The 18,493-nt window shown below is 52.0% G+C and overlaps 1 protein-coding gene across 4 annotated transcripts in view; it reads left to right on the forward strand.

The window, feature by feature from the left end:
* FGD1 (FYVE, RhoGEF and PH domain containing 1) overlaps positions 1 to 18,493 on the forward strand; it is a 67,840-nt gene that overhangs the window by 33,346 nt on the left and 16,001 nt on the right. For 3 of the 4 annotated variants that reach the window (XM_073799450.1, XM_073799451.1, XM_073799449.1), the window contains 5 exons: positions 804 to 854; positions 15,274 to 15,447; positions 15,752 to 15,929; positions 16,055 to 16,493; positions 17,779 to 17,868. In XM_073799450.1, coding sequence (XP_073655551.1) covers positions 804 to 854; positions 15,274 to 15,447; positions 15,752 to 15,929; positions 16,055 to 16,493; positions 17,779 to 17,868 — 932 coding nt within the window. The remainder of the gene's footprint in view (positions 1 to 803; positions 855 to 15,273; positions 15,448 to 15,751; positions 15,930 to 16,054; positions 16,494 to 17,778; positions 17,869 to 18,493) is intronic. The other variant, XM_033848996.2, reaches the window with a different exon arrangement.

The raw sequence follows: 18,493 nt of genomic DNA on the forward strand, positions 1-18,493 counted from the left end.
TGGAAGAGGTGGGCCTTGGGGGTCAAGTTGGAGGGAAGGGCTGGAGGGGCTGGTAGGTAGGGAGACAGCAGAAAGGTGGTGATGGGGGGAGGCAAAAGCCAGTTGTAGCAGAGCTGCAGAGGTGCAGGGCTTTAATAAGGTTGTTTGTGAGGCGAAGTCAGGATGCTTGAACTTGGATTTGCAGAGGTGGAGCAGCTCTAGGTCAGGCTGGGGCCACAGGCCACTGCCCGGAGAGACCTTTGCACTGCACAGAACTGAGTGTCTGAGGAGTCCAGCAGGGCCTCCCCCATCTGGGGACATCCCATGTGGACCTGAGCCCGGGAGCCATGGAGGAAGAGCAGTACCTTCCCCTGGGCAACACTTGAAGTAGCTGTTGAGCCTCTGGGACCTCCCAGGGTCCACATCCCAGGCTTCTCAGGTTTGGGGGGACTGTGGCCCAGTACCAGGTAGCATTAGTAAAGCATAAAAGTATGGGCAACATGTGCCCCTTGCTGCTCTTGTGACCTTGGGCTAGTTGTGGAACCTCTGGGAGTTCTCAGGGGCTCCCTCAGTGTGGGCTGGAGATAACCAGCTGACAACAGGCCTTTAACGCCCTGCCCTGCATGTTGCTCTTGCTGACTTTCCAAACTCCCCTTGACAGACACTGTGTGGAGCAGGTTACTCACCCACTTTACTGCAGCACCTTCTTTCAGATCCCAAAACATGCCACAAGCACTCCCACCTCAGGGCTTTTGCATCTGCTTTCCCCTCTGCCTGGCAGCTCTTCCCCCTGCTCTCTACCTGGCTTGTTTCTTATCTTTCAGGTCTCAGCTCAGATGTCACCTCCTCTGAGAGACCTTCCCTGATCACTTTAGGTAGGGGCCCTTGTGGGTCTCCATCGAAATTGCCACTGCACTTCCATCCTTGTGCTTAGTACATATGCAGTTATCTTATTCTATGTGTCTACTTATTTATTGCCTGTCTTCCTCAACTAGAATATGAGCTCCGTGAGGGCAAGGGGATTATATCTGTTTTGTTCACCGTTGTATCCCCAGCAACTAGCATAGTGCCTAGCTCAATAAATCCTTGAACAAATGCCTGAACAGATAAGAAGGGATCACATAGTAGGCCCTCAGTAACCATTGTCTAAGAGAAGGACAACTGAGCTCCTGCCCTCCAGATACTCTTGGTATGGGAGTCAGTAGCTGGGCAGCATCTAGGCCCCTGGTCTCTGGCCTCTGATCAATACACAGCAGTGATTCTTTCTATTCCATCAGTCCTTCCAAATTACAATCAAAATACCCATCCTGAACCACTCCCCTCCTCCCCCCAAAAAGCAGCACAAAGTTCCTACGATCCTTTTTCCCAATGAAGTCCCTGCCTCTCGAATTGGTAGGTGTCTTTTTCTTTCTTTCACTTCAAGTTGAGGAGTGGGAATAAGAAGGGTGTCAGGGAAGGACCTGGCCTCCCATCTAACCATTCCTAACTGACTCACTGTGGAACCCTGGGTGAGTGACTTCCCTTCTCTGAGCCTCAATTTCCTCATCTAGAGAATGCCATGAGAAGTCTATGAGATACTGGTTGCAAAGCCTGCAGAATGAAATAAAATTTAAAAAAAAATAAGAGAAAAACCTTCTGAAGAAGAGGCGGAGGAATTACTCAGGCCCTGGCAAGACAAGCGCTGGGCCATGTGATTCACAGCAGCATGGGGCGTGAGAGCCCGCCACCCCCACTGCCCAGCCAGCCCAGGGGTAGGCACAAGTGACTTGCTTCTCTCTCCACAGGACTTGCCTATAATTGGCCCAAAGAGGACAGGGTTGGTAGTTGCAGGGTGTGTGTGTGTGTGTGTGTGAGAGAGAGAGAGAGAGAGAGAGAGAGAGAGAGAGAGAGAGTGTCAATTAAAGGATTGAAACATTTTAGTCCACATGTTAAGATTTCCGTGTGCCTCCCCGCTTCCTCCCTCAGACTGCTGAGGCCTTTATAGAATCACCATCCTTAGGGGCAGTGGCCCATCCTGGTGGGGGGGATGGTTTTTAAAATAATATATCTTATCCATGTAAAAGCTTTGAATTGCTTCAAAGTGCTTTCTCTTTTAGTTACCCTGATTCCTAGTAGGGGGTTGGTTGATTGTTTTTATGCCCATTTCCCGGTTTGATAAAACCTAAGGCCTTATTGGGTTACTGAGATAACTAAACTCTGAGATACCAGAGAGGGCTTTGAGAGAGTCAGAAAGGAGTTCCCAAGTGTAGGTTTGCTCATAGAGATTTGGGGGAAGCCCTGCTCTCTTCCTCAGCTTTGGGAATATCTTTCCAGATGCTGATTGGGGGATAGCTTGGGACTTGACCCTAGCTCAGTCAAAGGAGTTGCACCTGGTGTTAAAGCCTTTTCGTGGGTAGTGGAAGGACTCAGCCTGTTGAGGGGGGCAGCAAGAGGGGCTGGCTCCTTCTGATTTGGAGCCTGGGCCATCATCTGACACTCTTAGAGTAAGAATTGGAGCTGGAAAGGCCCCTAGTCACCGTCTGGCCCTGGGTTTCCTATACTGGATGAACATCAGAATCCCCCTTGTTGACTTTGAAAAAATAAATGTGATTCCCAGACTCTACCTCGAAGCTCCAGGATCTTAGGGTTGCAACCCAGGAATCTATTTTGAAAGCTCCTCAGGTGATTCTGATGTATAGCCTAGAGTGGGAACCATCCTTGAGCTGGGACAGTGGAGACTCTGAGAGGCAGTTTAGCTGCGGTCCTACAGTGAGTCAGCATCATTAGGATACCACATCAGCCTCCACTCTGAGGCCCTCTCCCCAGGGCCTTGTGTGGGCCTCCCACCATAACTCCCAACCCTGAAGGGAGGCATGGGATCTAAGCTAAAGGGAGTGAGTCAACCTCTCACCCACATACGCACAAACACTGGCAGCCTCAGTTTACCCTTTATGCCTAGCTCTTATGTATGGCTGCCATTTGGCAATTTAAGCTGGAAGGCAGTTACAGTTCTGGGACTCTAGGCAGAGGAAACGCTGGCATCAGCAGCACTCAGCACAGGGCGTGGCCCAAAGGAAGGGCTCTAGAGGGGTGCCAGCAAGGTTTGCAGAGCTAGGAGGAACATAGCAGTTCAGGTAGGAAGTTCAGTGGGAGCAAAGGCACTGAGACATGAGGCATCCTCGGACAGGGGCTGGTATTGGGAGAAGTAGAGAGATAAGGCTGGTGAAGGGACTTTATCCTGAGGGCAAAGGGGAACCTTTGAAGGGGAATGATGTGCTCAGATATGGGTGTTTGAGAAATCCCCACGGCTGTATGTGGAGAGTGGATGGTAGGGGCACAAGAGTGGAGTCAGAGACCGGCAGGTAGGGGTCACAGTCATCCCAGCAAGAGGTGATAGTAGCTTGGGTTAGAGTGATGGCAGGTGAGGAAGGTAAGATCTGAGAGATATTTTGGTGCTAACATGGACAGATCTTGGTGGTGTCTTGGATGTAGAGGCCGAGGAAGAAGGAAAAGTCCAGGATGAGTCTGGGTTGTTTTCTGAAACCAACTATGGTGACCTGGTGGATGCTGGTGGGGCCACCTACTTGCAAGAGAAGGAGCAGGTTTGGGGGGAGATACTGATGTACGTTTGAAACCTGTTGCATTTGAGAGGCCTGGGGGGGCATCCGGGTGGCGAGCAGGGGCTACTCTTCGTTGTGGTGCGCGGGCTTCTCTTGCTGCAGAGCACGGGCTCTAGGGCGTGTGGGCTTCAGGAGTTGTGGCTCGCCGGCTCAGTAGTTGTGGCTCATGGACTGTAGAGTGCAGCCTCAGTAGTTGTGGCTCACGGGCTCAGTTGCTCTGCGGCATGTGGGATCTTCCTGGACCAGGGCTCGAACCCGTGTCCCCTGCATTGGCAGGTGGATTCTTAACCACTGCACCACCAGGGAAGCCCCAGTCCCATCCTTGAAGACATAGATAGTGAGGTCAGATAGTGAGGTCAGCAGAGTCACCCAAACTTTGCCTTAGAAATGTCATTTGGGGGTGGGGTGGGGGGAGGAGCAGTTTTTAAAGTATATTTGCATAAAGCTGAGACCCATTTCACATATACCCAGGGTAGTGGCTGCTGCAAAGAACGGAGGGAGTACTGAAAAGCAAATCAAACATTGGTGAAGTAAATTCCTGTGGCTCCTTCCATGTTTTCCCTGTTGAGGGCATCCTGAGAGACCATAGAGGGAGGTTGCTCATGGAAAGGAGAAGAGGGGACTCTTGACAGGAGGGAGTGGTGGGCTCTGCTGGTGATTTTTGGAGAGCAGCAGTTTGAGATTCCAGGGGAGTGTCTGGGAAAAGACCCTGATTTGGTTTCTAGTCAGCTGGGGCCTCCCAAACAAACAAAGCAAAGTGTAAAGACTGGGTAGCTGCAAAAAGGACTTCTCGAGACAGGACTAAAAGAATTGAAGTTTCCAGCTGCAGATGGTTGGCACCCCCATTCCTCGGCCCTTTCACGTGCCTCTGCCCCTAGGGGACAGCCTGGCTGGGGCTACTTGCTCCTTCAAGGGTGAGCGGCAGCTACCAGTGCTCCAGACAGATGCCAGCCATGGTATTCTGGGGACCAGTTAGCTAAATGCCTTAGGCAGATGTGGAGCTGGCCAGATGCTGGCTGGGTGGGGCTAGGACCTGTCTGGAATGAGGACAGGAAGTGCACTCTGCCATTGCCCAGCCCAGAAGTGTTAAGTGCCCTCATCTGGAGAGAGCAGACATCCTTGGAGCAGTGAGTCCGGCCTCTCCAGGCTCCAGTACCCAGTTCCTTCGACCTGGAAGGCATCACACCTCCAAAAGGTACCTCAAAACACAGAGGGCTGGAGACAAGGATGAGGGCAATAGCAGAAGGCACCTCTGCACTCCTGACTCTGCCCTTGGTTCACTGTGCCCTCAGGCTTCCCTTCCCACCTCAAGGCCTTCGTTTCCCCATTTGTAACATCAAGGACCTGTTCATCGCATTTGTCTGGCATATAGTAGGGCATCCTTAAGTACTTGGTGAGCAGATAAGGGAGAGTGCAAGAGGGGAAGAAGGAGGACATTTCTTCATTTAACAAATGTTTACTGAGTACCTACTTTGTGCTTGGCCCTGTGTGAATTGCTGGGTGGGCAACAAAAGGCAGGCTCAGTCCCTGTCCTCCTGGAGCTCCTTTCTAGCAGGGAAGACATACATGACAGGTAATTCCAAGCACAGATGCTGAAGGAACAGATGAGGAGGGGGCAGGCAGGGAAAAGAGGACACTTGAGCTGAGATCCCATGGATAAATAGTCCAGAGGTAAGGAAAAGCAGAAAAGCTGTTCAGGCCCACGAGAATGACATGTGCCAAAGCCCCAGGCAGAGGAGAGCACTTTCGAGGAACAGACAAGAGGCCTTTGTGACTGGAGGGTGGGGGTGGGGGTGGGTGTGGGGAAGTGTTTTCAGGCTGGGCCTTACTTGTCCCTAAGCTCAGGAGTTTGGAGTTTACCCCCGAGGCAAGGGGAGCCCTTCACCGGGCTACAGAAATTGAAGGGGATTGTATTTTCATAACCTGGTTGTGGTGTGGAGAATACCTTGTAGAGGGCCCTGAGGATGGGAGGAAGACCCGTTAGGAGGCTGGAGTGGGAAAAATAGGCTATGGATTCCTGCCCTCCTAAGAATTTGAGTCTGTAGGACTTGGGGTCTGGCTGGATGTGTGAGTTAAGGGAGCAGGGGGAGTCGTGGAGAAAGCCCAGCCTCTGGCTTAGGGAACTGGGTGGCTGGAGGTGCCATTCCTGGGGTGGGGAAACAGGAGGAAGAGCCACTAGGGGCTGGGATAGAGCTGGGTTTTAAGATGCACTGAGTCTGAGGAGCTTGAAAAAGGGTCAGTGCCCAGTAGGCGTCAGTTGTGTCCATCTGGGCCCCAGACTAAGGACAGGAGGGTGAGGGGCACAGGTGTGTGGCTGAGGCCCAGAGAGGGAACTGAAGGCTTTTCCCGTTGCTGGAGGCTTTCAGCGCTCCGCAGCACCTCCCCGTGGCCCGTGCAGAGAAGGGGTTAAGTCAGGGAGGGAAGGCGCCTGTAGAAAGCGGGAAAGGCAGGACTGGCAGCGCTGGCCCCAAGGAGCTGAAGCTGGCATAGAAGCCCTTCTGCCTGGGCCTGCTAGGCCCTCGCCGCCGCCCACGCCGCTGCCTTCAACTTCACCTTCACCTTCTCTGCCCCCCTCTCCAGCTTCTTCCCTGCTCCCCAGGCGGGGCCTCCCAGCCTAATGCGTTCCAGGTGTAGCTGCGGCCCCCTCCCCCACCCGGGGCGCAGGGGAGGGGGCAGGGAAGGTGCTGGGCTCTTTCATTCTGCATCTCTTAGGGGCTCCAAGTCTCCAGATCTCCCTGACAGCTTCTGTCTCTGGAGAATTCCTTCAGGGATCTCTGTTTGGGCCCCATGTCCCTGTCAGGGGCAGGCAGTGGTGAGAGCCCTCCAGACCCAGCTCTGCCACTTTCTAGTTTCATGTGATCCTGAGCGAATCACCTCACCCCTCTGAGCGTCGGTTTTCTCATCTACAAAATGGGGTTAGCATCCCCACCTCCTAGGGTTGTTAGGATTAAATGCCACAGGTAGAGCAGAGCACTGGGCATGGCACATTGTAGCCATGTTCAACAAGTGGCCCTGGTCTGCTCTTTTTGTCCCCTTGCCTCTTTGGGCCTGCATCCCTCACTGTCTCTGTCTCCCTTCTGACTCGCCCCTGCCCATTTTTTCCTGTCTCCCTCTCTAGCTGTCCGATTTTCTGGGTCTCTGTAGTTTTCCTGTCTTCTTCCTCCTTGTTTTTGTCCCAGTCTCTCTCGGTCCTTTTCCGTCATGATCTTTCTGTGTTGCCAACTCTCAGTTTTGACCAGGCCTCGGTGTGGGGGCAGGGGGAGGGGGGAGGGGTGGGTGTTGGGGGCTCTGGGGTCACACACAGCAGGGGACAGAGGGGCCATCCCCTAGCGGCTTTGTCCTCAGGAGGAGGGAAATCACAGCCAGCGTGGCAGCCCCAGCACTGGGTAATTACTGCCCCCAGTGCTCCCAGCTGCAGCTCCACTCCCTTCCCTTCCTGTCCTCTGAAGTCCCCAGCCCCTCCCTGGGGGTGGAGCTACCACCCCCAGCCTTCTCTGGCCTCAGGTCCAGAGATGCTGGGAGGAGGTGGCCAGGCTCTCAACAGCAATCAAGCAACTGGAAGAGAGATGGGCTGTCTGTGCTCCCATGTGGCTGTGTGTGTGTGTGTGTGTGTGTGTGTGTGTGTGTACGTGCGCATGCGTGCACATGTGCCTGGCTGCCTCGCTGTCTTTGTCCCCATGGGTCTGTTTTGTGTATATCTTAATGTTCTTGTTTCTGTATATCCATGTGTATGTTTGAGTGTGTGTCATTATATATCCATGTGTGTCTATGTGTGTCTTTGGGTCTGTATATGTTATGTGTTCCTGTGTTATGACACCTTGGCTCTAAGCCCCTGGGGCATTTCCAGATGTTTCTGCGTGTGTGTCTCTGTATGTAGACTCTGTGTGTGTGTGTATGTGTGTGTGTGTGTGTGTTTCTGTGCCAGTGCCTGCCTCTGCATGGCCCCTATGTGTCTGTATCTTGGTGGTAGTGGTTGGTGGAGAAGGAGGGTGCCTGCCTGTCTTTTGGCTTTTTCTGCCCCTTCCTCCTGTTCTTACAAACCCAAGACTCTGGTCACTGTGCCCTTCAAACACACTCTTCACCTCCCCACTCCTAGTATCCACACTGTTGCTCACTTTTCTTCCCTTGCCTGCAGGACTGTGCCCAGTCTATCTACACCTGAAAAAACAACCTGGATGGCCAAACTCAAAAACCATTTCCTTTAGAAAGTTCTCTGACCTCCCCCCCACCGCCCCCAATGTGATTTCTTTCGCAATTCAGCAAACATTGACTGAGGATGTGCTCTGTGACTCTGGACACAGACACACTTGGGATCCAGTCTCAGTTCAACCACTTCTAGCTGTGTATCCTCAGGCAAGTTATTTTGTTTCTCTGTGCCTCAGTTTCCTCATCTGTAAAATGGAGCTAATAGCATACAGGGTTGTTAGGAGGATGCCCTGCAGGAAAGCATCAACAAAATGCCTGGTGCAGAGTAGGAGCTCAACAAACAGTTGAATCCTCATACCTTATATCCTCCACAAAAAACTGAACACCTTGAGTTCCAGAGAGTTCTAAAAGTTCTTGCAGTCTCCTGCTTTTTTCACCAGGCATCCTGCACAAGGCAGAAGACCAGACAGAACAAAAGGCAGATTCCAGTTCACGGAACTGCTGACAAGTATTGCATGAGCCAGCTCCCTGAGAGTGCTCAGGCCCAGAAGAGACTGGGCCCTTCCAGGGGGTAGAGGAGGGACTCCAAAGCTGCTGCCCTAGGGCCAGAGCACATCAGATAGAGCAGGAGGTAAATGGCAGAGGTGGAAGGGACCTTAAGGACCATCTAACTCAGGTATTGCAAGTTGCAAACTGGTGGCCCACAAGTTTAATTTGACTCAAAAGTTTCATGTGGCCTACTCACTGTTTTTAAAATTAGGGGATTTCACATAAAAGCCTGGATTTCTGATTCTCTTGAAATATTGGAAGACCTGAAAATGCAGGGCCCCCATTACTGCAATTAGATAGACAATTAGATAGAGGGGAGAAGCTGCCATCCCTACTTTAAGTGAGACATGCGCTCTCCAGTTTACCCCTGTCTTCACCATCCCCTATTGCATTATACTGTCCCATTTTACAAAAAGGTCCTCACTTTACACAAGGGTCCACACTTCACAAAAATGTTCTTCACTTTACATAGGAGCCTCATTTTACAAAAGAGTTCCTCCGTTTTACAGAACAGTCTTGTATTTTGTCAAAGGGTCCTTCATTTACAGACATCATCCATTTTACAAAAGGGTCTTTATAGAACTCTCCTCACTTTACAGAATGTCCCTCCACTTTGAAGAAAGCGCCTCCATATTGCAGAAACTTTCCCTTTGCAGAAGGAGCCTTCTTTTTATCCAAAAGACCTTCATTTTACAGAAAGTTTCTCCAGTTTTCAAGAGGGAACATTCTAGGACTCTCCTTACTTGCCAGAATGGCTCCCACTTTCCAAAAATGCCTTCACTCTGCAAAAGGTGCCTCCATTTTTCTGAAGAGTCCTTATGTTCATAAGACCAGTCCACTTCAAGGAAGGGATCTTCAGGCTAGCCACAGGGTTCCTATAGACAGCTCCCCCTGCATTTCTCATTCTTGACAGAGCTTTGTGTTTAAATTTTCAGAAAGAACATCTGCCAGGCCAAGCAAGTTTGGCTGCAAAGGTGGAGCAGGGCAGCTGGGCTGGACCTCACATTCAAGGGGCAGGTGGGAAGAGGTGGGGCAGCTACTCCACCTTTATCCTCTGCTTTTTTCTCAAGCTAAGGGACTCCCCTTCCCCCCCCCAGCCCCCCCACGGAGCTGGCTGCCCAAAGGACACTTTCTTATTTGCTGTTCTTTCTTCTCCACTCCCTCTGCTCCTTTTCCCCACCCCACCCCACCCCCAGGAATTCAACTGTCCCAGGGGCCTACCTCTCAGCCTGGAGGCTGAGGGCTGCTGGGAGAACCATGCACTGGGGGTCTGGAGGCCTGAGTGCTAGGGCTGGCTTCTGCCCACAATAGCATCTCACCAGTTCCTCACAATGAGAAGCACACACATATTCTCCCCATTTTGCAGATGGGGGAAATCGGGGTCCAGAGTTGTGAAGCGATTCCCCATGTCACCAGGGCGTTAATGGCTGAGGTCCAGTCTGGGGTCCTATTAGCTGTCTTGAGATTAAGCCAAGGCTAAAGCTGGGAGAAGGGAGAGGGGGTGCTGCTGGCCAGGGATGGGGAGAGCTGGGAGCTGAAATTCTCGGAAAGAGGTAAGGGTCCAGTTCCAGTGGTAAAGTCATTGTCCTCAAACTCAGCTAGATGGTAGACCTACTCTGCCAGTAAGCTCAGAAGCACATGCTCAAGGGCACCTGCCAGGCAGGGGCATGAAGCTACCAGAAACAATTTTTGGAATGAGTTTGCTATTTCACTAACAGTAAGTTGTCATGGGAAAATTCCAAACTCTGTTATACTTCTTGACACTTATTTTGTGGTTTTGTTTGGTTTCTATATTTGAACTGAATTTGAATGGGGGATGGGGTACCATTGTCTTTTCTCTGCCATTCCGCCTCTAGTAGGAATCCCGCCCTGATCTGAGAAGCTGCCAAGGAGAGTGGGGCTGGATTCTGTGTCCATCTCTGGCTGGGTTTGCACACGTTTCTCAGTGTGTTGATAGCTTTGTGTTGGGTTGCAGCCTGTGGTCTGTGGGTTTATGTATCTGTGTGCATAGTTTTGTGTCTTTGTGGATGTGCGGTTCTGTTGGCTTTCAAGTTCAAGCCACATTGCTCTGTGGGTGGGGGAGCACTATGCTCTTTCCCTTCTTTGTCTCATGGACTCCTCAAAACCAGGGAGCTGTGATTATTATCCTATTTTCCACACAAGGAAACTGAGGCTCAGTTAGATGGAGAGGCTTGCCCAGGGTCACACAGCTAGTAAGTGAGGGTGTTGGGATTTAACTGAGGTCTGTGTTACTCCTGAGCCAGATGTTCCTAGTGAGGGCTTCACAACACCTTAACCCATGCAGTCTGGTCAGTGAATGTGATCATGCCACCCTTCTTTGGAATGGTCAAGTACCACAGGTTTTTAATTATTGACTTTGTTTTTTTAATAAATAAGACCAGATTCAAGGTGATCCCTGAAATAATGTCACTGTCATAAGCATTCAGGTGCCCATTGCAGGGAAATTGGGTAGAGCCCACAGCTTGCCTGGTGCCACCTCGGAGGCCTGGCTCCACCTCATTCACTAGAATCCCTTCTTGACTAGGGCTTCTGGAGTTCACCCCCAAAAAAGTACAGTTAGATTTGAATTTCAGATGTACAACAAAAAATTTTTAGTATAGCATAATACATTTTTAGTATGCATGAGGCATGCTTATACTAAGAAATTATTCATTGCTTATCTGAAAGTCAAACATAACTGAGCATCCTGTATTTTATCTGGCCATCCTGTCCCTGGCCTCTCCCTCCCCTGAGCTTCCCAGTCCCGACAGGCTGACCCCTTTGCACTTCCTGAGCCGCACTTAGCTTTTCCTGAATGAGAGTTTCTTGTCTTTGAGATTGGGAGCTCCCTCAGGGTCAGGATCAAGATTGCCCTTCGGCCTGCTGAGGGGCCTGTCAGAGGGCGCACCCCACGCCCACAGCAGAGCCAGGGCCACACCCAGGCATCCTGGGGTGCCCAGGGCGTGTTTCCCATCAGTGACAAGAGACGCCTGGGTATGGCTGTGTGTACACACCCTGTGCCAAGCGTGTTGCATGTGGACGTGTGAGCAGCTTTGTGGTTCTCACCAGGTCTTTGCGGTTTTCTCCACCCCCACCCCAGACCAGGGATCGAACCCGTGCCCCCTGCATTGGAAGCATTTGGTGGTGTGACTTTCGTGGCGGGGAGGGAGATGCCCTTTGTGGCCTCTGTTCTAATGCCAGTGGTCAAGGGGGCAGTGCTGGTGGAAGACCTTGTCAGGTGTGTGGGTGTGAGTGTCGATGTACGTGCATGTGTAAGAGAGAATGTTGTGGATTATCAACCATAAAAAATGGACTGGAGGACTTCCCTGGTGGTCCAGTGGTTAAGACTCCACACTTCCACTGCCGGGGCGCAAGTTCCATCCCTGGTCGGGGAACTAAGATCCTACATGCGGAGCAGCTTGGCCAAAAAAATTAAATTAAATGTAAAAAAATGGACTGGAGAAAATCAATGCAGGACTTAAGGGGTGTGGGGATGGGATAGGGAAGTGGGAAGGGCTGTGATATCTAGGGGAGGGGAAGGACCTCCCTTCAGAGCTCCCTGAGGGCAGAGATAGGATTTTCAACTCCCCCAGCACAGAATCTACCAGGCTCAGAGCGGAGCTCAGAAGTATTGGGGCAACTAGACTAAGCTGAAGGAAGCCAGGGAGTTTAGCAGGGTCTTGAGGAGCCATAAAGAACCAGCTGGGAAGCTTCTATTTTCCCCATGGGCAATGGGGAGTCATGGAAGGTTCTTGCGCAGATAAGTGGCATGACCTGAGCTGGAGGTCCATCTAGCCACCCGAAGGGAGCAAGACCTGGGGCCAAGGGGGCCACTAAGGGGAAACATAGGAGGAAACAGGGAAATGTAGGCAGAGGGACAGGGAGGGGGAGCCCTGCAATAGGAGAGAGATGGATCTTGAATCTTCTTCCCTCAGTGGAGCCCTGCCTGGTTCTTGGCCAGGCCTAGGCTCCTGAACTGAAGCCCTGTTGTCATAATCTGTGGGCAGGCTTGGGGGTGTTGCTCTTATTGCCGCACTAGCTCATGACTTTCGGAAGCACTGACGCGCACCTCTGCCCCTCTAGATTCCCCTCTTTCCGAGCTTCCTCTTGGAGAGCAGGGTTAAGAAGTCCAGTCTCAGATCAGTCTGCTACAAGTCTGTCACTGACTTGCTGTGTGACCTCGGGCAAGTCACTGCCCCTCTCGCTGCCTTCATCTCTTCATTAGAAACTGGGCTGACAGTCCCTGCCCCTCTCACCTGGGAATCCAGGATGTCCCCGAATATTTGAATCCCATTCTGCATGGCTGCCTGCAAGGAGGCAGAGAGAAAGGAGGGGCAGGCCCATCTGTGCGCTCCCAGGTGAGGTGGGTGAGGAGGGAGCAGAGAGTGGGCCAGAGCAAGGCCACAGAGGGTGGCATGGTCACCCTATCCCTGGGACAAGCAGTGGAGAGAGGGAGAGGCCCCAACTAGGGGCCCCACTGCCCTGTACCGACTGGGTGGGAGGGCTTGCCCAGGGAGGCCTGCTTGCTTTGAGCTGTGGAGACAGGGCCAGGTGGGCGCCTCCAGGCCCAAGGAGGCAGACAAGGGGCACCTGGGACCCTGGCACCTATGTGTGTAACCCTGAGAGGGGTCTCTGCACGGTGGGGTGCCTGGCTTTGCTCTCTGGATCTCTGGTCCTTTCAGCTGCTCTCTGTGTCTCACTTTCTCTAGCCATATTGTCTCTCGAACTATGTCTCTGCATGTGCCGCCCTCCAGGTGATTCATCCCCCTCAACCCCAAGCCCAGGGGGAGGACAGGGCAGGACCAGGCCAGGATGTGCTGAGCAGGGCAGGGTAAGCAGCCCAGCTGAGCTGAGAGGAGCACCTTCTCCCTCCCAGCCAGGGCCCTGCCTGCTCAGGTGGAAAAGGAAGTAAGGAAACTGCACCCAAAGCCAGGTACAGAGTGAGGGTGGGGGCCTCAGCCTGTGGCCTGGGGCACCTTGTTCCTTCAGGGCTAGGAGGGGACCATGGCCTGAGGCCCCTGGGGCCTTTGCGACTGGATTGTGGCCTGGATGGAGTCAGAGACCCTGGGAAGCTGCTGGAACCCTGTGGGTTGGGCTACTCCCTTCCCTCCAGGACTGGGAGAGCTAAAATTCCCCGCTGTTCTTTCTGCCTGTGACCCGGTAGGGTATCTTTGTGTTGTAGCTGTATGTTTTTGCAACAGAGGCCGCATGTGAAACCATGACTATTTAGACCACGAGGCAAGTGTCATGTGGGTGTGTATACCTGAGCCCCTAAGACCCAGGGACTCCATGGACATGTTTGTTTCATGAGTATGACATAGTAAATTATGCCATGTGTCTGTGATTGTGTGTCTGTGTTTCTGGGTACATGCTGGCATGTGACTTCGTGCTGTTTTGCCACTGTGCAAGGTTGTGTCTGACATGGTATAATGACCCTGTGTGGCTATAGTCTTGTCAATGTGTGAACCGTTTGCAGGTGTGTGAACCTGCAACACCATATCCTGGTGTTTATGACACCCTGTGGCCCTGCAATTGTGAGGTACAGGATAAATGGCACTGTATATCTTTGTGACTCGGTGGAACCATATTTGAAGAGTATGTAAGTGGGTATATGATGGTAAGTGGTTGGGTGATTGTTGTATGAGGCTGTGTGTGAAATTGTAGATTTGTCACTGTGTGACTTGCATCTTTGTGACTGTGCATGGCCACGTTTGCTGGTGCATGTGATACCGTGAGGCTGTGTGATAATATGTGAAGTTGTGACTGTGGGTCTTTGTGACTATGTGTGACCAGGCTTTCAGAAGCATGATTGCACATGATTGGATGTTTGAACTTGTGCGGCCCCAAAGTTAAGTGAAACAGTGTAAATAACCCTATGTGTCTCTGTGACTGGGTGGGCCCACTTGTGACTGGTCATGTATGAGACTGTATGACACAGGTTAACAGACTCTCTGTGGCTGTGAGAGGCCACGTGGCTGTGGCACAGCAAAACTGGCACCATATGTGGTTGGGAGCTCTGGGGGCTCTTGGCTGCCACTCACCCTCTCGTCCTCACACCTGTTTGCCTGCATCCTTCCCTACAACAGCTTTTCATGGTTCCCTTCTGCCCACAGGATAGTCACCCAGCTCCTCAGACTGCCATGCAGGGCTTGCCCTCTCTACTCTACTCTACTCTTTCCCCTCCCCTTCTTCTCTATCATCTGAGACCCACCACAGCTCCCTGCCCATCCAGGCCACACTCCTTCCCTTAGGACATGCCATCCCTTGGTGCAGGGGGGGGGGGTTGTTCCTCACACCTCCCAGATTGAATCTTCTCTCCCCAGTGTGACCATCATCTCCCCCAGGCCCAAAGACAAAGGTAGGTAGGGAGCCCACAGTGAAAGAAGAGGGACAGTGCAAAAAGGCCTCCCTTTTCTGAATTTTTTTGCCTGTTTAAAGCTGTTCCTATGACCTGAACTCTGGGTGCTGGCTGTGTGTTTGTGTGTGTAGGTGTGGAAATAGAGGATAGTACAGATTAGTGAGAAGCTGGCATTTTAAGAAGCAAAACTTTTGTTCATGAAATATAATTTCATCATTTTTAGCTATATAAAACCATAGAAAAGGAAGTCCAGATATCCTCAGGACCTTAAGAAAAAAGGTGAAGAATGGTTTAGGCTCAGCATCTCACTGTGGCTAAATAAACAAGAGTGCAAGCATGTACACAAACCATAGGCTGCTCGTGCTCACCCCCAGCCTGGTTAAACTCCCTAATAATAATGCCTGCTGACATACAAGAAATCAATGTACTAATCACAAAGAACTCTTGTCTGTTACTGAAAACAGCCAGCCACAACCCTGGGCCTGGCTCCCCGTCTGACGGCTGGGGTAAAGGCTTCCCAGAAAGGCAGTGTGGCCAGGAAAGGGGCTCAGGAAAACCCGATATCACAGGTACCTGCTAAGACATACAGCTTCCCAGTTGGGGTAATCAGTTGCTTCACACCCAGTTTCTCCCTTTCTGCAGGGCTGCACCAGGGAAACCGTATCCTGGTTAAAAGTTTGTCCCTTGACCCTGGCCAGAGCCTTGAGCCTCATCCAGAAGGTCCCCAGCGACTTCGCTCAGACCCAGGTCCCCCCACTGAAACCCCCAGCCAGCGTCCTTCACCACTGAAGCGGGCACCGGGCCCAAAGCCACAGGGTAAGTGGGTCCAGAGAGGGGCAGAAGAATGGCCCATGAGAGGGGACACAGGAGGGGAAAGGTTGGCCAGTGGGAGAGGAGAAGGCTTGTTAGAAGGACAGGAAGCACTGTGGTCTAGGGGCAAAGGGCTGAGACCTGGGGCTAACATGTGCATACTGGCATCTCACCTCAGGCCTGCTCTGTGCCTACCTCAGGCAAAGGTACAGACTGGGGGTTTGTGGAGGGGCCTGTGGTCTGGCTATGACAGCCAACTCCAAACTCAGCCCATTGGGATCTCCCCTCTTTTTCCCATCCATCTCTCTAGTCCCCCCAAAGCCCAGCTACCTGCAGATGCCCCGGATGCCCCCACCACCTGAGCCCATCCCACCCCCGCCATCACGCCCACTGCCTGCAGACCCCCGAGTAGCCAAAGGCCTGGCCTCCAGGGCAGAGGCCAGCCTCAGTTCTGCAGCAGTATCCTCACTGATTGAGAAATTTGAAAGGTGAGTCTGGTCCCCAGGGGACCCTGTGGGGGTAGGGTGGGCCTGGGATAGAAAGGACAGTTGTAAGACAGGCCTCTCAGTCAAGCTCATACCCTGCCTTCATGTGTGTCCACCACCCACCTCAGAGAGCCTGTGATTGTTGCCTCGGATAGGCCAGCCCCTGGCCCCAGCCCAGGTCCCGCAGAGCCAGCCACGTTGCCACAGCCACCCCTGCAGCCACCAGTGCCCCAGCTCCCCGAGGGCGAGGCCTCCCGCTGCCTGTTCCTGCTGGCTCCCGGGCCCCGGGACGGCGAGAAGGTGCCCAATCGGGACAGCGGTATTGACAGCATCAGCTCACCATCCAACAGCGAGGAGACCTGCTTCATCAGTGATGATGGGCCCCCCAGCCACAGCCTCTGCCCTGGGCTCCCTGCCCTGGCCAGTGTCCCTGTTGCTTTGGCCGACCCCCACCGACCCAGCTCCCAGGAGGTCGATAGTGACCTGGAGGAGGAGGATGACGAGGAGGAGGATGAGAAGGACAGAGAAATCCCAGTGCCCCCGATGGAGAGACAAGAGTCTGTGGAGGTACTGACCCACGTTCACCGAGAGGCAGGACTGTGTGGAGAAATCAGGAGCCTGGCTTTTACACTTGATTCTTCCCCCAGCTCAGTATTTCTTGAAACAGGGCATTGTTTCCACTTGGAATGTTTGGCTTCCCTGGTCTCCTGGTACTAAATATCAGTAGCAGACCTGTACGCTGTCCCCCCATCACTGTAAATACAAAAATGACCATGGACAGTTCCAAATGCCCACTAGGAAAATTGTTCTACCCTCATCCAAGAACCACTAGCTGGACCTCAGTTTTTCCATCTTGAAGATGGGCATCATCGTTAGGGATCTTTAAAGTCCTGTTCCAACTGGAAAATCCCCAGATTCAGTAGCTATGTGACATTGGGCAAGTCTCTGCTGCCCCACCACAGCCTCAGTTTCCTTATTTGTAAAATGGAAAGTTTCACATCCAGAGAGACTTCCAGACAGCTGGCCTCCGGAGGGCCACAAGAGCTTAGAGCCCCCTAGGAACCTGAGGCTGTGGACAAAGGCTCTCAGCAGCAGGAATCCCTTTCTGTGCCCCAGCAGCCTAACACTGCTTCCAAAGGCATCCTTGCACTTAATTAGGTTGCAGCCAGAATACCTGCTCCGCCAGAACCCGGCTCAAATGTGGGGGCCGAGGTCTGAGACTCAGCAAATATGTGTCCAGTGAACAGGCAAGTGGCCCAACAGGCAATGAGTTTTATACATTTTTATACTTTTGGGTTTTCCTCACACCCCAGGTACTCAGTAAGCCTTTGCTGACAGTGAACTGAGTGGGTGAATAAATAACATTTATAGTCTATTTAATCCATAGTCTAATATGTTTTATTTATATTAAATGATTTTGTTTTCTCAATTACAAATGGACTTAGGTCCTATTATTATCTGTATATGTAGATGAAGAGACTTAAATACAGAGCATTTATACAACTTATGCAGGCTAGTAAATGTCAGAGCTAGGATTTGGACCCAGAAAGTCTGACTTTCCAGCCCACACCTTAACCACTACACTATGCTGAGTGAATAGAGGGAGCAGATGGCTGGGTGAATGAGTGACCGAATGAGGAGTGCACGGCATCAGAATTGAGGGGTGACCTTTACGAAACACGGGGGAGTTAGGGGTGAACCTGTGGGGCTTATGGGTTCAGGGATGGGAGGTAGGGTTATCTCGGGGTGGCATTAGGCTTAGAGTAGCATTTGCACTATCTGAGAATTCTGGGGGTTTTGTGAAGATTAGGGTACAGGATGATGGACCAGCAGTTGCCTCTTCTCTCTGCAGTTGACTGTGCAGCAGAAGGTGTTCCACATTGCCAATGAGCTCCTGCAAACCGAGAAAGCCTATGTTTCCAGGCTCCACCTCCTGGATCAGGTGAATGGTCCCTCAGGGGTGCCGGGGCACCAGGACCTGGTAGGCGGGTGCCAAGGAGGAAGTAATAGGACCTGAGCCCAACCCTACCATTGGGGCCAGAATCTAGAGTTTGGTAAGGCTCCCCTCTGACCTTGACCCCCATCCTATCCCTGAAGCCAACTCTGATTCATGACCCCAAGCTTGATCTTTGTATCAACCCTCATTCCTAAACCTGGGTAGGTATACCAGCCCTGACTGCAACTCTGACCCAGATCCTGAATTAACCCCTGGCCGTGAACCACACTCTGAACCTCATTCTAACCCTGGACCTATTCCTGACCCCCAAACCCACTAGAATCCCTAAGGGTAGGAATTTTTGTCTGCTTTGTTCACTGCCTGGCACACAGTAGACACTCAAAAATATTTGTTAAATGAATGGATCTAATTCCAAACTTCTCTCTGATCCTGACCCTGATCCTGACTTCTCATTGTTCCAGTGCCTACCTTCAGATCCTAACCTTGACAACCTGAAATCCAACCCCACATTATAAGCCAAACTCCATTCCCTCACTCCTCAGTCTCAAGATCAGTGCTGATCCCAAAACTCCACAGAGCTGCCCAAAGACACTGCCCTCACCTGCCAGTT

Source organism: Tursiops truncatus, chromosome X (assembly GCF_011762595.2).
Source record: "Tursiops truncatus isolate mTurTru1 chromosome X, mTurTru1.mat.Y, whole genome shotgun sequence".
Taxonomy (NCBI): domain Eukaryota; kingdom Metazoa; phylum Chordata; class Mammalia; order Artiodactyla; family Delphinidae; genus Tursiops; species Tursiops truncatus.